This window comes from Vipera berus, assembly GCF_964194415.1.
Source record: "Vipera berus genome assembly, chromosome: 17".
NCBI classification, from domain to species: Eukaryota; Metazoa; Chordata; class Lepidosauria; order Squamata; family Viperidae; genus Vipera; species Vipera berus.
Window position 1 is genome coordinate 1,191,018 of NC_138220.1, and position 20,400 is coordinate 1,211,417.

Below are 20,400 nucleotides of genomic sequence, written 5' to 3' on the forward strand. Positions count from 1 at the left end.
CACACAGACACAGCAAACCAAACTCTAAAACGAGCTTTTTTTGTGTTGTTTTTTTTTTACAAAAAATTCTGCAGCTTTTTGGAATTCTAAATTTTGCAGAAATTCTAACTTCTAAATTCCAAGCATTCTATTTTTTTTTGGAATTCTAAAAATATAACTCAAGAAACAGCGGTCCCAAGGGACGATGCTTTTTAGACGCTTGCCCGTTTCGGAAGCAACTCAAGACGGCCGCAGAATTCCCCGCAAAGGACTCAGCTCAAACCTCCCAGCCCGTGTGCCCAGGCAGATCTGTAAAATACCTGCCACGAAACAGGATCCCTGCAGACTTTGCCTTGCAAAATCGAATCCTCCAAAGAGAAGAAGGCAAACACGGGGGAGAGTCACAACGGACGTTGTTTTTATGCTTTTCCAAAACAGGCACCAAGCAACGAAAAAGGGGCGCAACTGCGGGAGGCTCACCTTATCTTTCAGCGAGAAGGTCGCGGAGTTGCTCGCCACGAGGAAGCGGTTCTTGACTTTTAGCTTTCCCAGATTGGCTACGATCAGGTGGCTGGATCTGGAGCTTTCCGGGATAAGGAGCACAGGTGCTCCCGCTTCGATGTCCAGAAGAATTCTGGCTGCTTGCTGGGCCTGGTGTCTCACCTGAAGGAAGGAGAGGCTTTAAGAAAGAGGCTCTGTAAGGTCATGGGTGACTTTATTTTTATTTATTTTTTATTTTAATTCCATTTATATCCCGCCCTTCTCCGAAGACTCAGGGCGGCTTACAAGCTTAGCAGTAGCCTTCATTCTATGTATATGCCTGCTTATTAGGGCTTTCACACACACCCCCCAAGCGGCATTATTACAAAGTCAGCTTAATTGCCCCCAACAATCTGGGTCCTCATTTTACCTACCTGGGAAGGATGGAAGGCTGAGTCAACCGTGAACCTGGTGGGACTCGAACCTGCACTAATGGCAGGCAGCTGGTGTTACTTAAGGAGGCATCAGCCCACTGCTCCACCAAGGCTCTGTAAAAAGCTACCTCAAGGAGAGCTGTCTATGGAGACTCTGTCACCCGGGCTGTGGTTGTCCCAAAGGTGCCTTTCTTTCTTTCTTTCTTTCTTTCTTTCTTTCTTTCTTTCTTTCTTTCTTTCTTTCTTTCTTTCTTTCTTTCTTCTTTCTTTCTTTCTTTTTCTTTCTTTCTTTCTTTCTTTCTTTCTTTCTTTCTCTTTCTTTCTTTCTTTCCTTCCTCCCTCCCTCCCTCCCTCGCCAGACTCATTCAAGGCAACTCCTTGTGCTACACACCGTTTGTCCTTCAACGGCTGCCCTCTGACGGCCAAGGACATCCTGCAGTTGTGTAAAATGCTGGATGAAGGAGATGACCTCGGCCTGGAAGCGCTGGGTGTGAATGTACTGCACCGAAGCCATCCGCAGGCTGACACGCACGTCACACTCTCTCTGAAGGGACAAGTCTGGCCGGCCGTACCTGGGGGGAAGGGAGACTACCAACAGGCTCTCTTTTTAACCCAACAGGATTTATGCTGGATCTTGGATCAAAACAGAGTGGATTCCGTGCCTTTAGCAAGGCGAAGGCCGAGAAATCCAAAGACGCCTTGTCAATATTTGTTCCTGCCTTCAGGAAGAGGAAGAGGGGGCGCAAAGAGGGTCTTGGGAAACCATGCTAAGCTCGGGGAGAGGAGTAGGAGATGAATGGGGTGTGTGGGTTAGAGGGCGGGAGGGAGGAAAGGAAGGAAGGAAGGAGGGAAATGGGAGGGAGGGAGGAGATGGGAGGGAAGGAGGAAGGAAGATGTGAAGGAAATAGGGAGAGAGGGAAGGAAGGAAGGAGAGGGAAGGAATGAGATGGAAGGGAGGGAAGGAAAGAAGGAGAGAGAGGGGGGGGAAGGAAGGAAAGAAGGGAGGGAGGGAGGAAAGAGCGAGGGAGGGGAGGAAAAAGGAAAGCTTGCTCCCACTAAGATATGCCTCGGCTGCTCAAGAAACAGCGAGCACTTATTAGCCTCCAAGTTATATCCAGGACGAGGAGAACCCTTGCTAATTCCCAGAGCTTCTGAAGTCCACCAGATACCAGCCTCCCCCTTCCCCCCCCCAATTCGTTTGTTAGCCAAAATGGGATCCTGGCAAAGCTTAAGAAGTTAAAAAAAACAGCCCCGCTCAGTGCCAGGTGGAGAAGGCGATTCCGTCACCCACCTGAGGACATGAAAGACGAGGGCCTCTTCGCCGCTGGTGGTGAAGCGCTGCCTGTAAAGCTCCCCGTGGGAGGTCAGGTCGCTTAAGGAGAAGCTTCCGATGCTTCCCCGCACGGTCAAGTCGCCTTCTGCAAGGAGAAAAGGGCCTGGGTCAGCCTGACCCGCCGCTGACACCGGTCGTGGTTTGCCGAACTGTGATTTGTTGACTGAAAAACAGTGCTTGGCTCCGTTCACCAGGACGGTAAACTCTGAACGCCTCTAAAGTTTGTTGCCCAAATCGACGTGACGGCTCAGCACAGGGAGCCCCCTCGGCTTACGACCACCGTCTTGCAGCCGAGGCAAGACAGGCGGTAAAATGGGGAGAAGCTCACTTAACAAGCGTCTCAGATAGCAACAGAAGTTGGGGAGGTTTGACGGTGGCCGTTAAACCGAGGACTAGCTATACCGCAGACGCAGGTGTGGTTCAAGGAGAGGGATTTTTACGGGCCAGGAAGGGCTCTGAAAACTGGAACGCAACCCCCAAGGATTACTGGGACAGAAACACACCCCCTGTGGGTGCCTGAGACTCACCTGCCGTTTCCAGGTGAGTGACAAGCTTGGATACGTTTGCTTTCGCCAGTTCGTTGGTTGCCTTGTTCAGCACCATGGACAGAGAATGGACCTGTTTAAGCAGAAAGCGCCATCGGAACAACCATCACACCCATCGTCCCCTTCCTTCAAAATACAGCCAGCCTAGTACAGGCGGTCGTTGACTAACAACAACTTGGTGACTGTTCGAAGCTGCAACGTCACTGAGAAAAGGGACTTAGGACCAGTTTTTCACACTTACGACCGTTGCACCACCCCCGCGGTCACGTGATCAAAACTCGGCTGCTTGGCAACTGACTCGCATTTATGACGGTTGCAGTGCCCCCTTCCGACCAGCAAAGTCAACGGGGAATCCAGATTCCCTTAACAAACGGGGGACTACTTTGCAGTGACTGCCTCAACAACGGTGGCAAGGAAGGTTGTAAAAGGGGGCCAGACTCCCTTAACAAATGTCTCACTTAGCGACGCAGATTCAACTGCGGCCGTTAAGCCGAGGACTGCCTGCCTTCGTGAAATCAACAACCGTGTGGGATGGCGTCTCTCGGTACCTTCAGATCCAGTCTGGTGTTGACAGACTCCTCCGGCGCCTCGGTGTCCGGCAAGGGATTTATCTCCGATTTCGTTGCCTGCTGGACCTCTCCGCTCTGCGCCTTCACCCCGTGATTCTCGGCCGTGGATCCGATCCCGAAGAAATCCAGGATCACCACCCAGGTCTGCAGAGTGATCAGGACATCCAGGCAGTTGAAGTCGACGTCCACGCTGCGGTGCGTTTTGCCGTAGCGGGAGGCGAACTCCGGGTGCTTCTTGTCCACCAGGAGAACGTTGACGTGGACCAATGAGTCGTCAAAGTCGCTCTTCCCAGTGGGCGCACTCAACTCTTTGGCCGTGGGGGAGGGGGGCGGGGTCAGGGGGCAGCCTGCCTCGTCCTCCTCTCTGTGCCTGGGCTGAGAGGCGCACGAGGGCCGCTGGTAGAACTGGAAGACGTTGGGGGCTTCCTCCATGTGAGAAGGGAGCGAGCGAGGCATCTCCGGGTATTCCACGTTGGAGACCAGCGGGCAGGACTGAGAGAGGTACTCCTTGTGGGCCAGGTTGGAAGGCTTGGGGGCCCCGTGGGAGACCATGAGGTTCCTGTAGAGGGAATCAGGGTTCTTCTCCAGCAGATCTTCCATCAGCAGAGAACGTAAGGCGATCTGGATGGAGAGGGTCTGGGGATGGTCCTTGGAGAACTCCACGTCGAAATCCTGGAAGGTTAAGCTCACCAGGTCTTGGGCTCCCAGGGTGAGGTCCCCACTCAGCTGAACCTGGAGCTGCGCGATGTGGAAAGTGGCTCGCAGCTGCGTGAAAGTTTGGGCCGCTTCCTTGACCGGCAGAGACTGGGCGGCGGAGAAGCCAGAGTGGGTGAAGAAGCTGTTCTCCTTTCGGCCGAGGGAGAAATTGGTGCTTAGGCTCTGAAGCGAGGCGGAAGGGGAAGCCACGCCAGAGTAGGCGGGCGATGAGAAGCCGGATGGCGGCCTGGTCAAGTCCTCGTTGCAGACAAGGTTGTCCAGCGTCTGCATCAGTTGCTCGAAGACATGTTTGGCTAAAGTCACCTGCGTGGTTTGCAAATGAACACTACACGATCAGTTCAAATTTTATGCACTATTATATATATATATATCTATTTCATGTTTATAAGCCACCGAAGGCCACCACCCTCCTTAAAGTTGCCATGGTTGAAAACGCTCCAATATCTGAGGTGCTGCCACAAAGAGGAGGAGGTCCCGCTTATTCTCCAAAGCCCCTGAAGCAACGGAGGGAAACCCACCAAGGAGGGAATTAAGGAGAAACTTCCTGACAGGAAGCACAAGGAACCAGTGGAGCGACTTGTGAATGCTCCAACACTGGAGACTTTTAAGAAGAGATTGGGCAACCATTTGTCTGAAATCGTACAGGGTTTCCTGCTAGAATAGGGGGGGGGCTTGTTTATTTATAAAACTTACAATTTTTCCCCCATTTATGAAATTTACTTATTTGTAGAATTTATTGCCCACCCACCTTACCACTCTGGGGGGCTTCCAGTTACATCTTAACTGAAACATAAAAAGTTAAAATCAAACCTTACGGCCAAAGACACATGGGGAGGGCGGGAGGGGGGAGGCAGAATGGGGAGGGGAAATGGGATCTGTTATTACTCAATCAGCCCCCTCCATTGGACTGATTCCTACACACACACACACACACACAAACACACTGGAGCCCCAAGCCAACTGGAGCTTTTTTTTACCTGCAGAGGGTTGACAAACTTCCCCTCGATCCTCATCAGGCTTGAAATGTTGACATCGTCGCTCAGAGAGAAAGCCAGCTCTGCGCTGCGCTCAACGGGGATCTTCTCCAGGATGAACTGGATGGTGGCGTCATTCAGAATGTGGAAAGCTGAAAGGGAAGGGGACTCGCCTGAGATGCTTCCAACCTCCTACCTTAAGGCAGGGCTCCCCAACCCCCAGTCCTTGGACCGGGTTAGCTTACCTTGGCCTTTATGTAAAGACTCGAAAAAATCATGTCGCGTGAATTGCGACTCTTCCTGGTAGCCGCAGCTGGCGGTAATGCCCAACGGCGAGGGCGGAACGGGCCCCGCCTCCGACGGCGAGTCCTTCTTCCCGGCCAAGTGGCTGCAATTTAGAGAATACATCTTGATGTCTTTGATTTCCACCTGCAGGCTGTCGCTCCTCAGGTTGTCTTCGCCCGTCACAAAGTTCTGGATGGAGATCTGTCCCAAGTGACCCACCAGAAGTTCGGGGCTGCCCGGCCTGCGGGGTATGGAGACCACGGGCGACTCAATCTTCACGTTTAAGACCAGCCTGATGGTCTCCGTCTTGGGGTACAGGGGAGCAGGCTCCTCCCCTTCGTCGTGCTCCAGGTTAAAGGGGTCTCTCGATTTGGGCGCCGTGTCGAAGAGGGACACCATCTCGCTATACTCGGCCGTCTTGGTGGCCAGGACGGTGGTCACTTTGCTGGCCGCGCTCTTCAGCATGCTGCGGAAGTTGTCTTCCAGCTCGTCCAGCGACAGAGCCACCTCCTTCAGGAACTTAGCTGAGTGGTTGTAATGGAGGGAGGCCATCTGGAGGAGAAGCGAGCACTCCTCGGGCGACTGCTTTTGGAAGGTGAAGCTCAGGGCGTCGGGAAGGCTACTGGTATCCTCAAACTGGGGAAAGGCGGGCTTGGCGTAGCCCACGCCGTAGCGCTCCGCGTTCCCGATGCTGACCACGTACTGGTTCCTCGCGTTGTCCTGGGTCAGGTCCATCAGATGCAGGCAGCCCAGAGACCCGTTCACCTCCAGCCTGCTGCCCATGGAGACGTTCACCTTGGTGCCCCCGATGCTGGCCGTGGCGATTTTCCGGCCGAACTTCTCTCGATTGACCAGGGTGACCGTCCTGAGCAGAAGGATGTTCAGCCAGTGGATCTCCACGGCCACCTCCATGCTTTGGGAATGGGTGGACTGAAAAACCTCTCGCTCGTGGAGGGTCTTCTCGGCGTCGGTCATTAGTGGCTGGGGGCTGCCGTCGTCCTTCTCCTTCGGGAAGGACTTCTGGAGGAAGCCGATCAGCTCGACGATGGTCTCCGGGTTCAGGATGATGTCCAGGTTGTTCATCTGGACAGTCAGCACCTGGAGGGAGCTGTCCAAATTCATTGAAGGGCATTCGGCAGTGACAAATTGGTATTCTAGTTTGATTAGGGACTCGTCTCGCTTTGGAGATGCGCCGGAGAGTCTCTGGGATGCCAGGGTGAACTTCTCGGTGAGAGGGACGTCCCGGACTAAGAGCAGCTCGCTCAGGCCGTTCACCGGGGACTGGGCTTTGCTGTCCCGTAGGCTGCCCGTCGGGACGTCGAAACTGAGGTTCTTGTGCGAGGCCATCAGGAGGTCAAAATCGGAGCCGTAGGTCTGCATCGTGTCGACCAAGAGCAGGCCGTGGACTGTGAGGGAGACCTCGACGTCGTAGGGCCTCTTCACAAAGTGAGCGTTGGTGCCGAAAACCTTGAGGACCGCGATGTAGCGGCCGTTGCTCTCGACGGCCAGCTGCATGCAGTTGACCTGGAACTCTGCCAGGAGCAGCTGTGACTCCACCAGGACTTCTTTGGTGTGTTGTTCCACCAGGATGACACTCTGGGTCAAGTTCACCACGGAGCTGTGCAGGCTTCCGCGCTGCTCCAAGCCTGGAGGCTCTTTCCCGATCTGCGAGGGGCCCGGGGTTTCCAAGTCAGGGGTGGTCAGCCTGCTGAAACAGTTATTCAAGGCCACGATTTTGTCTTCGTTGATGTGTATTTTCAAATCGGGGAGGTTCCCGGACAGGACAGCTCCGGGGTACTTGGGATCGGAAGTGTAGATCAAGCGTCGCTCCAGTTGTAAATGGACGTTGAATTTCTCCACCACGTGGGTTGGGCCCACGTCGATGTCTTGGGCGTATTTCCAGTTGTCTTTCACTCGCCCCACCATGATCTGCAGGTCCATGAAGGACAAGGTGTAGGTCTCGTACATTCTTTTGCTCATCAAGTGTGCCTGGAGTTGCTCTTCGCTAATTTCTACACCCGGGAACTCCTCTCTGCTTTTCTCCTCCTCTCCGCTCAGGTGGACTTCGGGAGGGGGGCTGCTGGGAGGGGTAGCAAGAGGGGTCTGGTATTCGTCGTCGCTCAAATCGCTCAGCTCTAGCGATGGGCTGTCCGGACTCTTCTTTCTGTGCTCCTCTAGAAAATGAGGGTCAGAAATCAGCCAAGCGGTCTTTGATAAACACACACACAAGATACACAGACACCGGTCCGCGACAATTCGCCATGGTCAACTCACCACAGCTAACTCGCCATGGTCAACTCACTATGGCCAACTCACCATGGTCAACTCACTATGGCCAACTCACCATGGTCAACTCACCACAGCTAACTCGCCATGGTCAACTCACCACAGGGCAATTTGCCAATGGGACAAGAGTTACACTAATATCGAAGAAATAGTGGAACAGAATCATTAAAGAAAGGACACCACAGGAGGGACAATGTGAATGATAAAAATTAAAACAATGTTTTAACTGTTTTAAATAATTAAATTGAATTGTTGGGACTGTCCTCTAGTGTTCTGTCCCGTGGCGACTTGGCCGTGGCGCGTTGTCCCATCCCGCAGAGACACAGACTCTTGGATTGTAAATTTATAAATAAATTAAGAGCTTGCACCTTGAGAATTAGTAAGCAGCATTCTGCCCAAATCAATCACGACTAAAACAGGGTCTGAAAATTTGAAGTCGTCCGGGAAGATCACCTGAGGGGCAGAGATATCCAGGCAGATGGACCAACGCCTGCTTTCCTCCTAAAACAAAGCAAAATCTGGCTATCTTTCCAACAGTCAAAATGAAGTGGATGCCTAGGAGCGTAATAACCATAAAAACAAATCTAGAAACAGGTTTGCGGGGAGGCAGTTGTGTATCCTAGGGAACAAATTCAACGGATATACCAAAGGGGCCAATTTTAATTAAGACTGTTGATTTTAATACACAGCAGCCTCGTCAAGTTGCCTTCATTAGATGTAAACGGACACTTAAATAATCTGTAGTTTACTGAAATATGAGAAGCCAAAAATCATGGTTTACAAATGAAAACGGCTGACTTACCACAACTGGCTAAACCCAAAACCTGTGTGCACCACAGGCTGGAATGGTAAGATGGTCAAATCCAGTTTAGACCACTGTTTCTCAAACTTGGCAACTTTAAGATGCGTGGACTTCAACGCCCAGAATTCCCCAGGCAGCATGGAAGAATTCTGGGATTTGTAATCCACGCATCTTAAAAGTTGTCGGCGTTGAGACACCCTGGTTAGGCTGTCGGCCTAATCTGCCTTCCAACCAGCCGAAAACAGGGATTTCCTGAAGTCCTGGGTTTCAGGCAAAGACGTGACCATGCTGTAACTTGCAAAAAAAGAGACCCCCACAGCAACACTCACAATAAAATCCCCGACAAGCAGCCGATCGATGGTCTGGCGGATTTCAGCTTTGGTTTGCATCTTGAGCCTGTTGTATTGTCTTCTGGCAGCTTCGGCCACTCTCAGTTCCAGCTCGGACTGACATCCGAAACCTGCATTAAGGGTCACCAACATATTGATGTTGCACGTCCAGCAGTGGTGCAAGAAGCAACGGACGGAAACTCATCAAGGAGAGAAGCAACCTAGAACTAAGGAGAACATGCCTAACAGTGAGAGCAATTAACCAGCGGAACTGCTGGCTACCAGAAATTGTGGGTGCTCCATCACTGGAGGCTTTTAAGAAGTGAATGTCTGGAATGGTCTCCTCGAGCAGGGGGTGGCTGGACTAGAAGACCTCAAAGGTCTCTTCCAAGTCTGTTAAGCCAATGGTCATTTTCAGACAGGCTGTTTCATACTGTGGAAATTTCACATGTAGGGTGTTTTTTTTTAAGCTCAAGTAAAAATCTCTTATTTTTTCCTTACCGTGTCCTTTAGAATCATACTAAGCCACATTTAAACCAGGTTTATTCATACAGACTGCAAAGTGTGCCTTCTGAATCACAACGACTGATTTTGCACAACACGCCACCATGTCCAAACTTAAAAGCACGAAAGCGTGGAGGTTTAAAGGATAAAGTTCACGGCTTAGCCTGAAAAAAATGAATCTGGGCGTTGTGATTAGCAGCCAGAGATAGACTAAGCCCACCCTGTATTTGACAAAGGTTTCTTTATGCCCTGTAATCTATGGCTTAACAATAAAACAAACCATTTCACTTAAAAAAAAACAACAGTTCTCTGGGTGAAACCAATAAGGTAAATAACCTGAAATTTAAGGGGGAAAAAGAGAGAGATGGAGAAAAAAACAGACTAAGAAGTTCACCTGAGGACAAGATTCTGCCCTTGTAGAAAAAGTCAGCTACTTTCTTAATGGCCTGGGGGTTGTAAATAATATTCAGGGGCTGGGTGCTGACTTCCAACCGCCTCTCAAAATTGCTGCGAGCTGGATTCTTCTCATACAGCATTTCAAAAACTGGAACAGGATCTTCTGCAGAGAGAGGAGCAAAAGGGTAACCATCAGCAAAACTCAGATTCTCTCTCTCTCTAAAAAATAATAATAGTAAACACATAATTGGCTTGAAGAAACAGGGCAACAGGATTGTACGGTCTCCAGCATCATCGGGCAGACGACGTCCAATTTTAAACTGCTTTTCGAGGGTCTGGCGATTGCTGAAGAGTTTAGGTGATTCTCAAAAATTAAAAACCAACCCGCACAGCCAAACCGACTGCTGGAATTTGGGGTTTTTGCTTTGCTTGCTTTTTCTGGGATCCCACGGGCGAAGCCGATGGGACTGATACGATTCAAAGAGGTTGAAAATTACACAAGAAGCTGCCAACTACGTATGTTTTTGTGTGGTAAGACTTAAATGCAACCTGTTCGCGTCTGACAAATGACTGGATTATTTTGAACGGCAGGTGGCAAACTGCTGCCAAAATGAAAATATTACCACTGCTTTGGTTGCTAGTGTCAGAAGACGAGGTCTGGAGGCTGACGGAAGAGGCACAGCCGACTTCTTTAAGCTAGGGAGAGAGAAAAAGAGAAAGAATATAAGCATCAATAAAGGAGAATATTTGTAGCTCAGGGTTGAACTGCGGGGTCCCTGGTGCTCTCTGAGTCTGGCTGTTTTCTTGCAGACGTTTCATGACCCAATTAGGGAACATCATCAGGGCCAGAAGGGAGTGGGGTTTGGTGGGAGGAGGAGGAGGACTGTGGGGGTCCCTGGTGGTCTCTGGGCTTGGCAGTTTTCTTGTGGACGTTTCGTAACAAGGGAGTGGGTTTGCAGAGGCCGGGGGTGGGGGAGGAAATTGTGGTCATAACCTGAGGACTTCCTGTAAAAGGGACTTCCCTTGTGCACGTGAGCAGAAAACGGATGAGGTTCCTTATCCCTTTTCAAAGGTTTTTCTTTGACGTTTTAAGTTTTGGAACAGTGAAAAAGCTGCCTGCGTGGCATTGAGTTCAACGTACCGGATTAGGGAAGACAAGGACTGGAAATATGGTCCCTTCGGTGGCTAAATCCCGGACAAAGAGGCTTCCAAGCTGAACTTTCAGAAGGGAGGAATTCCTGCGAGGGAGCGTCTCTGCTAGGATGGTCACGCCTGAAAAGACAGACCAACCCAACCAGGGTTAGGATGCCCTCAGTACAACCAAGGACGTAGCCCGTCAAGGGAGGAAGACCAGCATCCATTTCACAAGAGCAAAATGGGACCAAGCACCTGAAAACTGCAGCTGCACGAAGGCCCTCTCGCTGGTCTGTCGGCTGTTCTTCACTGTGTGCAAGAGCGTGATGGAGCCACCTTGTAGCCAAAGGTTGAGCTTGACCAGCACGTGGTCCCTCTTGGTGAAGGTGTTTATACTGGAGACATCGGTAGCTGAGTCAAAAAAATCATCAGCTCCTGCTTTGGGGGAAGAAAGTACCAAGGTTGATGAAGCTAATTATGAATAGAAGAGAACATTTGGCTTGGTCCTTGGTGTTCCCTGAGCTGGGCGGTTTTCCTCGAGACGTTTCATGACCCAACTAGGGCACCTCATCCGTGCTAGGAGGGAGAGGGATTTGCTCACAGAGCACCGATGATGCTACTCAGCTGGGCCGTGAAATGTCGGCGAGAAAAGGCCTGCAAGGAAAGCCCAAGTTCCAGAGAGCACCAAGCACCCCACAAGGGACAACTGTCTGTATCCAGGGGAACACAACCTCGTAACTCTCAACGCACCGGCCATCTCCTCCTGCCGCCACTCTTCCGCGCTGTCCGAAAGGAGCTCTTCGATGGTCTTGGTTTCCAGCGCTTCTTGGGACTGGCTGTGCCAACCTCCCCATCCGGGGAACCAGGACTGGAGGTACCGCAGCATCCCACTGCTGCTCTTGGGGCCGCCTGCCAGGTCAGCCTCCGAGGCGGAATCCAGAGAATCGGGCTTCTTCGTGGTCTGTAGGGGGAAGAAGTGCACTCTGAGCCAATTTTTTTTTTAATTTAAAAAATAAGAATGAGCAATTAACACGGACTCGCGACAAACCTATTCCAACTCAAATACACCTATATTTGGCTTAACTCAGGGATGTCAAACTCAATTTCATGGAGGGCCGCATCAGCATTGCGGTTGCCCTCAAGGGGTCGGGTGGGTGTGGCCTGGGTGGGTGTGGCCTACTGGGTGGGCGTGGCTAGAGTGCATATGGCCTACTGGGTGGGCGTGGCCAGCTCTACATCGTTGGCATCAAGGGTGCCTACGGGGGCCTGGGCAGGAGTGGGACAGATCTGGGGGTCTCTGGCAGAAGGAGGGTCTCTGGGCCAGGGCCGTTCCCTCACTGTTCCCAGGATGGCTTCGCGGGCCGCATGAAAGCACTTCACGGGCCGGATCTGGCCCCCGGGCCTTGTGTTTGACATGTCTGGCTTAACTTCTGCTAGGGCCTCCTCCGGAATCAGAATAGAATATCTTTATTGCCCCTGTGTAACTCACAACGAAATTAAGTGCTGTCCACAGCACATGTCAAAACCACAAATAAGAACATCCTTCACACTCTATTCACACCCTTGCGCTGCCCCTAATATTGCACTTCAATGTTGCACTACAGTATGGTTACAGCTCTGGGATAAAAAAAACTATTTTTCAGCCTGTCTGTCTTTGTTTTTTATTATCCTAGGCCACCGTGCCTCTCTTGCTAGTGCCCAACCTCTAGTAACTCCTTCAACTCGTCTCTCACCTCAGCCAGTTCCTGGAACCGGTTGTAAACTACTTCCCGTAGGATTTTCAGCTCCTCAAACGTCTGCTCGTCTTCGATACGCTCCATTTCCTCCTGCAGGTAGAAAGCAGAAAACCGTAAGAGACTGCTAAGAGAATGCAGGCAGTCCTCGTCTTAACGACGGCCACTCTGGCCAGGGCTTTTGTGTTGCTAAGTGAGAAATGAGTTAAGTAACTTTTTGCCCCCTTTTTTACGACGTTTCTCGCCACATTTTTAGGCAAATCACTGCGGATGTTAAATTAACGACACGGGTGTTAAGTCAATCCGGCTTCCGCCCCCAACTTTGACATGGCTGGTCAGGTGGTGGCAAAAGGGGAGATCATGTGACCCCGGGACACTGTGACTGTCGTTAACTATGAATCAAGTTGCTAATCATTTGATCACGTGACTCCGGGGGTCGCTGCAACGGTTGTGTCAAAAACAACCGTTAAGTCACCTTTTCCAGTACCCTTGTTAACCTCCAACGAACGGTTTAAGTTGTAACCAGAGAGGGCCCTTCCGAATGAAAGCCACGCATGCTGCCTTGACGGATTAACCGTCTCAAGATGCTACAGGCTCTCAATACCTGCTCTTCCTCCAAAAGTGGCAAATCCTTCAGCTTCTTGTAGTACAAATCCGTGTACAAGACGGCATCGTGAGCACGACACAACACAAACTCCCAGGAGGAACGCTCCTTCTGCTCTCTGATCTCGGCCAGGTGGGTGTTCAGGGCGAAGCGCCACCATTCTTGGCAGCTGGAACGAGCCAAACAAGCAATTGTGGTCAGGCTAAGGCCCCCTAACTCCTCTAAACCGGTGGTTCTCCACTTGTGGTGTGTGGACCCGTGGGGGTGGTGGTCTCGCGACGTCACGGGGGGGGGCGTGAAGGCTTGAAGAAATGTTATGATTTAAATCTTAAGTCTTGGGGGTCCGTGGCCGTGGAATGTGGCCACAAAGGGCGTTCAAAGGGGATGGGTGGTGAAGAAGAGCTTGAGAATTGCTAAATTAATAAAAATTAAAACTGACAGCTGGGTGAGGGTGGGTTTCTTTTAGGGTAGGGGGAATGCTGGTTAAAGTGAGATTAAAAGGTAAAGGTAAAGGTTCCCCTGCACACGCGTGCTAGTCGTTTCCGACTCTAGGGGCCGGTGCTCATCTCCGTTTCAAAGCCGAAGAGCCAGCGCTTGTCCGAGGACGTCTCCGTGGTCATGTGGCCGGCATGACTAGACGCCAAAGGCGCACGGAACGCTGTTACCTTCCCACCGTAGTGGTCCCTATTTTTCTACTTGCATTTTTTATGTGCTTTCGAACTGCTAGGTTGGCAGAAGCTGGGACGTGTAACAGGCGCTCACTCTGCTACGCGGCACTCGGGATTCGACCCGCCAAACTGCCGACCTTCTGATCGACAAGCTCAGCGTCCTAACCCACTGAGCCACCGCGTCCCTTAAAGTGAGATTACACGAACCAAAAAACCTATTTTAGTTTGTCAATGCCAATCACGGTCCTTTGCCTCTACTATGCCCCCAAAGTGTGTGTCAAACTGTCACGCTCAATACTGTATCAAAAGTAAACCTAATTATGTATAAATAGGCGTTTCTCTTGATCCCTCCTCAACCACTTTAGGAACAAAAAAAGTAGTAAAAAAATTCAGCAGGTTGGCAGCACTTTTCCTAATAGAGTTTGTGAGCTGTAAAATCAAATAAAATTGTTGGAAAAATCCCTCCAGACTCTTGATTAATGCCGGCTCTTCTCCTCTTGTGTTAGAAACTGTAATCTAACTTGTGGAGGTGGCTAACCCTACAGGCTATTTCATAAACAAATAAAAATCACTCATACTTTCCCGTCACTGGGACTTTCGGTCTCCATTTTCTGAATTTGACCTGTCGCTCTTTTCTTTCCAGTTCTTTCAGAAAGTCCATAATTTGTCGGTACTGCGTCTGAGTGGATAAAATAATGTTATCAGTTGACAGAGAAGCATCCTCGCATTTAAACAACGCCCTGCTGGGCGTCGGGAGGAAAAGCCCAATATTTTTCATTAAAATGCCACCCTGCTGTTTAAGAAGGCAGAACCAGTTTTGGGTAATGATAAGATTCGTTCTTCAAAGAGTCCTCGGGTTACGACGAAGATCACCGCTCAAAGCGGCAACTACCTTTAGCAGAGTGCAAACCAATTTCTGATTTATTTATTTTTTTCTCCACCTGGGAAAGCTTCAAAGGGATTGTTTCCAGCTGGATGTCAAACTCCAGGCGTGGCGTATTCCGCGAGCGGAGGGGTTCCTTGGAGCAATTTCTCTTGAGGAGGGCGGATGTACACACGGGCTCCACAATGTATTTATGATCCCGGCTCTCCATGCTGTTATCCATGGCTTCCTGGAAATCAGAATTACGTTAATTTAGGGTTTTTTGTTTGTTTTTAAATCTTGCTGATGAGCGTGCACAGAGGGGCCTGGCAGTTGCGTAAATTGAACACGTGGTACCTGCAGCTCCCCATGGAGCAGGTCTCCCCACAGGGTACAGTTGCTGTCCCAGTAGATGCTGAAGTCGGAAATATCCAGCTGTTTCTTCTTCATTAGTTCCTCCACCTTCAAGTAAGAAAAACTGCAGGTCAGCCGGGCAATTGCGCCGTTGTTCTCCCCGCACTTCCTGCCTTTGCAGCGGAAGAGTGGCTGGGCTGGAGACTGTGTTCCTGTGGGCAAGGGAAGTCTTTCGACAATTGCCGGTGTGTGTAGCCCCTGGAGAAAGGAATTGTGTGGGGAAGGGTGCCCCCGTTTGGTGGCCTTAATACGGGGGTCCGTGTTTACTCACCGGCTCACCCGCGGCGTTTTGCATGGAGACGTGTTTGATGCAGACGCCAAAGGCAAAAGGTTGGGATGGGTTGGTGACGCCATCCTCAAATCTCAGGTGCACGTCTTGAATGTTGAGCTGGTGGGTAGAGGAAAAAGAAGTGGGGGTCTCTCTTAAGTTTACCTCTGTTAGTGCAAAGGTATCATTCACAAATGTAGCTAGGGACAGAATGTGGTTTTGCTTGCTATTACACTTAGTCCTCGGTTTACGACCAACATTGCCCGAATTTCTGCCATGAAATGAGACATTTTTCTCAGTGGGTTTTGCCCCGTTTTGCCCCCTTTCACGCCACGGTTGCTAAGTGAATCGTTGTGGTAGTTAAGCGAGTAAGCTGGCCGTTCACCGAATCCGGCTTCCCCACTGGCTTTGCTTATCAAAACACGATCACACGGCCCCAAGACACTGCGACCGTCGTAAATGTGAGTCGGTTGCCAAGTGGGTCAAATTTTCATCAGGTGACCCTGGGGATGCTGCAACGGTCGTTAAGTGTGAAAAAGGGTCCTAAGTCACTTTGTAAGGCTGATGCTATATGGGACAGAACTGCAACCAAATCTGGATGTTCTGCTTCATCTAGTGACAGTTCTAAGTGACAACAGCCCCCCCAAAAAAGAGACTGTAAGACCTTTTTTCCACACTTACGACCGCAGTAGCATCCCCAACGGTCAGGTGATCAAAATTCAGATGCAACTGACTCATATTTACGACGGTCGCCAGCAGAGGACTACCTGTATAGAATTCTCCACCTGTTCCAACTTACCTCGATGTTCTCCACAATCTTTGTGACCACCGAGGCAGTGACCGAATACCAGTAAGATTCTCCGATCTGTTCCCGTTCTTTCTAAAAAAAAAAACAGGACAGGCGGAGGGCCGATACATTTTACAAATAAAAAAATAAAAAATAAGAAATTAGATTAAAATCAGCTCTCCGTCTGCTGCTTTCTCCACCTCTGTGATGAAAAGTTTGTGATGAAACCGCACACCACAAAACACGTCCGCTCGTGTCACCAAATACAGGCACAACTTGAAAAAGGGCTAAGAAGCGGGGAAGGTGTAAAAAATTTTCTAGCCATCTCAGCTCGTTTGGTCGATTATTTCAAAACATAAAAGCTAATTTTTGTACTCGGGATGTTTACATGCAAAAGGGACTCACTTTCCATTTTTCTTCCAAAGCGAGGAGAAACGCTTTCTTGCTCTCCTTATCCAGCAACCTCTCTCTCGCCTCGACAAACTCCTCTTGCTTTTCTGGCGAGCCGATGAGGTACAATTTGGACACCGAGATCACCCAGGGGTCGATGTGGGGACGGTAGAAGGGGATTTGCAAGGTGATCTTGCCGACAAACCCTGCAGCCAGGGAGGGGGAGAAATGGGACACGATCCACGTGGGTCAAAAGGAGGCCCAGGTCGGCGTGCAAACCACCATCCCAGCAGGAGGAGTCTTAAAAAGCGATGTGCCTGCTGGCACAGGGCTCTCCAACCTTGGGCCCTTTAAGACTGGTGGACTTCAGCTCCCAGAATTCCCCAGCCAGCTCCCCCTTTCTCTCCGGTCTCTCCACCTCTTCCCCCACCCCCCTTTCCTAAATACCTACCAGCTTTCACTTCAAATGGCAACACTTCTTTCAAGGCATCCTTCTTCAGCGGTAAGTTCTCCAACTCTACGGCCCCTGAAGGGAAAGGGGAAAAAAAAGATAGCAAAACTTAAATAAAAGCCAAATCCCACCACTTTCTGATGATGCCCTGAATATCCCAGAATTATCTAGCTAAGGGAAAGAGACAGGGCTGGCTGCCCTTCTTGTCACAAGCCACAAAACGATACGTTTTACTTTCAACAGGGGAGCTACAAGCCCAGACAATGAGGTTTTACCACAATGACTGCTGACCTGGTGTGTGATGGATGAAGAGCCAACAAGCCACAGCTTAGCCTGAATGGTGATCACTCAACTGGCAAGCGCACTCTCTCATATTCACACACGACTCGTGAAAATAAGGATAGTGGAATATGAATGACATGGTTTACATCGGACATGGAAATGGTGGCATTCCAGATGCTGCTGGAATTACGACCTTTGCATTAACGCCCAAGGGCAAGAAAAGGTCGTAAAACGGGGGAAAGCTGACTTAACAAGTGTCTCACTTAACAACAGAAATTTGGGGGCTCAAATGAGGTAGTAAGTCGAGGACTACCTGGAACGGCATCCCTATCATCACTGGAGAATTATTTTCATGGTTTTCATTTCCTGCTGGGGTTAATTCAGTGCTTTTTTGGCACCCATTAAAGCCCCCAAGGGGCCGAAAGCTGCTGGGCGATCGCCGGGCGGCAAGGTTTGGCGAAAATCTACCCCAAGGCCTTACCTTTGAGGAGAGCTACCGAGAGCTGGTCTGTGTTCAGGTTACTGACATATTTGCCCAGGTAAGTGTTGAGGACCCACGCTATCAATCCTTCCAACATGACGACTTATAGGAGAACAGGAGACTCAATCCGTCATTCCCGCTTTCTTCCCTCCATGGTTCAGAGCAGGCCCACTCTCTGCACGGAAACAAACATTGGTTTGTCAACCACTGCAGTCACTTCCCGGTCTGTGAAAAGAGCTCCAGGGGGAAGCCAATTCAAAGTGCACTTTCTCACACACAGCTCTACGCATTTGGAAAAAGAAAAAATTTTAAGGAAAGCTCAATGGGGGAGAAATGGTCTGTTTCTTACTCTACTCCTACCATCCCCAGTAGAGTGGATAATTTTTAATCGGTCGTCATTTATCGGTTGTCATTTCTACCAAAAAGGATAATTTCCACGAGGAGAACGTTTATTGTTTTGTTTTACCCTATCATTTTTTTTTTTAATCTGGTGTTTTTAATTTCTGACTTTTCAAGTTTTATGTGAGTCAAAATAGCAGGGAGGGGGAGGGAGAGCGAAGGCAAGCCCTTCGGACAACGCAAACAAAACTTTTTCAGACGCCTTTTTTTCCTGGGTGGGGAGAAACACAAAGAATGCGGCCAGACCTGCCTCTCACACGCCCAGATCAAAGGTAATAAAAGCGCTATAAATCCCAGGCACCGCGCCAAGATTTCGCACGGCGGAAGTGACTTTTCTCCCAGGGAGGCTCAGCCACCGACTCATAGTTGTGACGGTCACAGCCTCCCCGAGCTTAGGCGATCCCCATTTGCGACCTTAAGCCACGTCGATGGGGGAAGCCGGGTTCACTCCACAACTGGGGGACTCGCGGAAGAACTTCCGATTCACTTAGCGACCTGTGCCAAGGACATGACGGAGAGCAGGAAGGCTCCCGTTTACAGCCGCCGGCAGCGTCCTCGTGGTCAACATCCAGAGGCTTGGCGGCCGACTCGCATTCAAGACGTCCTGACATCCCCTTTTGCGACGTCCCGACCGGCAAAGTCAATGGGGGGAAGCCGGATTCGCTTAACAACTGCCGTGATTCCCTTAACAACTGTGGCCAGAAAAGGTCATCAAACGGGGCAAAGGTCACCGAACCTGCTTAGCAACAGCAAGTTTGGGGGGGGGCTTCAACTGTGGTCATAAATCGAGGACTGTCCTCAGGAGGAGGGAATATACCAAAAAAAGGGGGGGGAAGACCCTCAGGAAGGAAAAATGTTGGGAGGGGCAGCAGCAGCAGCAGAAACATCCTTTTATTTCATTTACCTTCTCTTATTTTAGCTACCTGATTTTATTTACGTTACTCTTATAAGATAAATGCAGGGATGGCGGGGTCCTGGCCCACCTCGCAGGGCTGGTGTTGGGGGGGGCGAGCGGCGCTCCTCCGCGCTTCCCCTCCCCTTCCTTTCCCGACAGGCTTTGCGCGAGCTGAGGTAAAAGCCCCCTCCGCCTCCTTCCGGCGGGCGCCCCCCCAACGGGATCCCCTCCCCCCCGCCCGGCGACCCCCGCCCAGGCCCCGCTCCGAACCTGCGACGCTGATCGCGGCAGCGGCGGCGGCGGCCCCGCCGGAAGTCCCGCCCCGCGTCGGGTCCAGCCCCGGCCACGCAGCCCGGCCGGCTGAGCGCCGAGCGGCGGATCGGCCCATCTCGGCCCTGATTGGCGGAAGGGCGTGAGGGCGGGGCTTGGAGAAGAGGCGGTGGACTCCACGTGTGGCACAAGCTGTCATGAATGTAAACACGCCAGGATCTTTTGAAAAACAGGACTTTATTCAGAAATCGTACAAAAGTAGAAAAGAAGGCCAAAGCAACATTAGAAACTGAAAACTAAGACTCGACTAATATTTGGCTGCAGAAATCTGGGTGTCTAGGAGGGGAAGATATATACATATACATACATATACATCCAGTGCTTTTTTTGTAAAAGAAAAAGGTGCCGGAACTCACACACGTCATACAACCCGCCTTGCCTACCCTACAAGGTTCCATCCAGAAAAGGTGCTGGAACTCCGTTCTGAGCGTTCTATGAGAAAAAAAGCCCTGTATACATATATATACATATATACATATACACTTCTCCCAGAAGAACGAAGCTGAAGCCACCAGCCTGAGGATGACGGATGAGATTTCGTCGAAACGTTGCTCTTACACCTTCAATTCTACGTGGGAAAAAACCCGAATGACCAAAGATCCACATACAAACACCCGTGAAAACCTCAGAAAACATATATACATATATACATACATACATATATATATATATATATATATATATATATATATATATATATATATATATATATATATATATATATATATATATATATATATATATATATATATATATATATCTTTGGTCATTCGGGTTTTTTCCCACGTAGAATTTATATATATATATATATATATATATATATATATATATATATATATATATATATATATATATATATATATATAGTGTGTTTTCTTTGGTGTTTAAGAATCATTGCAAATCATTCCTCTGGGATTGTGGACAATTAATGCCTCGATTTCAATTACAGAAAGTGCTCGGCTTACGAGTGCAGTGGAGCCCCAGATTTCTGTGGTCAAGACAATGAGTTTTGCCCCCTTTTACGACCTTTCTCGCCCCTGTGCTTAAGCGAATCGCTGCCGTTGTTCAG

At 50.1% G+C, this 20,400-nt stretch overlaps 2 protein-coding genes across 2 annotated transcripts in view; both read right to left on the bottom strand.

Annotated features, from left to right (window-relative positions):
- VPS13D (vacuolar protein sorting 13 homolog D) overlaps positions 1-19,113 on the bottom strand; it is a 55,299-nt gene extending 36,186 nt beyond the window's left edge. The window contains exons 1-26 of the mRNA XM_081341347.1: positions 19,011-19,113; positions 17,708-17,882; positions 16,945-17,019; positions 16,509-16,699; positions 16,116-16,196; positions 15,320-15,436; positions 14,992-15,096; positions 14,714-14,884; positions 14,351-14,451; positions 13,105-13,273; positions 12,501-12,593; positions 11,518-11,728; positions 11,023-11,202; positions 10,775-10,905; positions 10,257-10,329; positions 9,632-9,796; positions 8,734-8,864; positions 7,971-8,103; positions 5,277-7,490; positions 5,035-5,183; positions 3,320-4,360; positions 2,754-2,844; positions 2,185-2,311; positions 1,285-1,465; positions 460-642; positions 300-347 (exon numbers count right to left, since the gene is read on the bottom strand). Coding sequence (XP_081197473.1) covers positions 300-347; positions 460-642; positions 1,285-1,465; positions 2,185-2,311; positions 2,754-2,844; positions 3,320-4,360; positions 5,035-5,183; positions 5,277-7,490; positions 7,971-8,103; positions 8,734-8,864; positions 9,632-9,796; positions 10,257-10,329; positions 10,775-10,905; positions 11,023-11,202; positions 11,518-11,728; positions 12,501-12,593; positions 13,105-13,273; positions 14,351-14,451; positions 14,714-14,884; positions 14,992-15,096; positions 15,320-15,436; positions 16,116-16,196; positions 16,509-16,699; positions 16,945-17,019; positions 17,708-17,804 — 6,258 coding nt within the window. The 5' untranslated portion in view covers positions 17,805-17,882; positions 19,011-19,113. The remainder of the gene's footprint in view (positions 1-299; positions 348-459; positions 643-1,284; positions 1,466-2,184; positions 2,312-2,753; positions 2,845-3,319; positions 4,361-5,034; positions 5,184-5,276; positions 7,491-7,970; positions 8,104-8,733; positions 8,865-9,631; positions 9,797-10,256; positions 10,330-10,774; positions 10,906-11,022; positions 11,203-11,517; positions 11,729-12,500; positions 12,594-13,104; positions 13,274-14,350; positions 14,452-14,713; positions 14,885-14,991; positions 15,097-15,319; positions 15,437-16,115; positions 16,197-16,508; positions 16,700-16,944; positions 17,020-17,707; positions 17,883-19,010) is intronic.
- A 1,025-nt stretch (positions 19,114-20,138) lies between these two features.
- The window catches only part of TNFRSF1B (TNF receptor superfamily member 1B), an 11,088-nt gene continuing 10,826 nt past the window's right edge, over positions 20,139-20,400 (bottom strand). Inside the window, exon 10 of the mRNA XM_081341609.1 lies at positions 20,139-20,400. This exon is cut by the window's right edge and continues 1,342 nt beyond it. The gene's annotated coding sequence lies outside the window, so the exon portion shown is untranslated.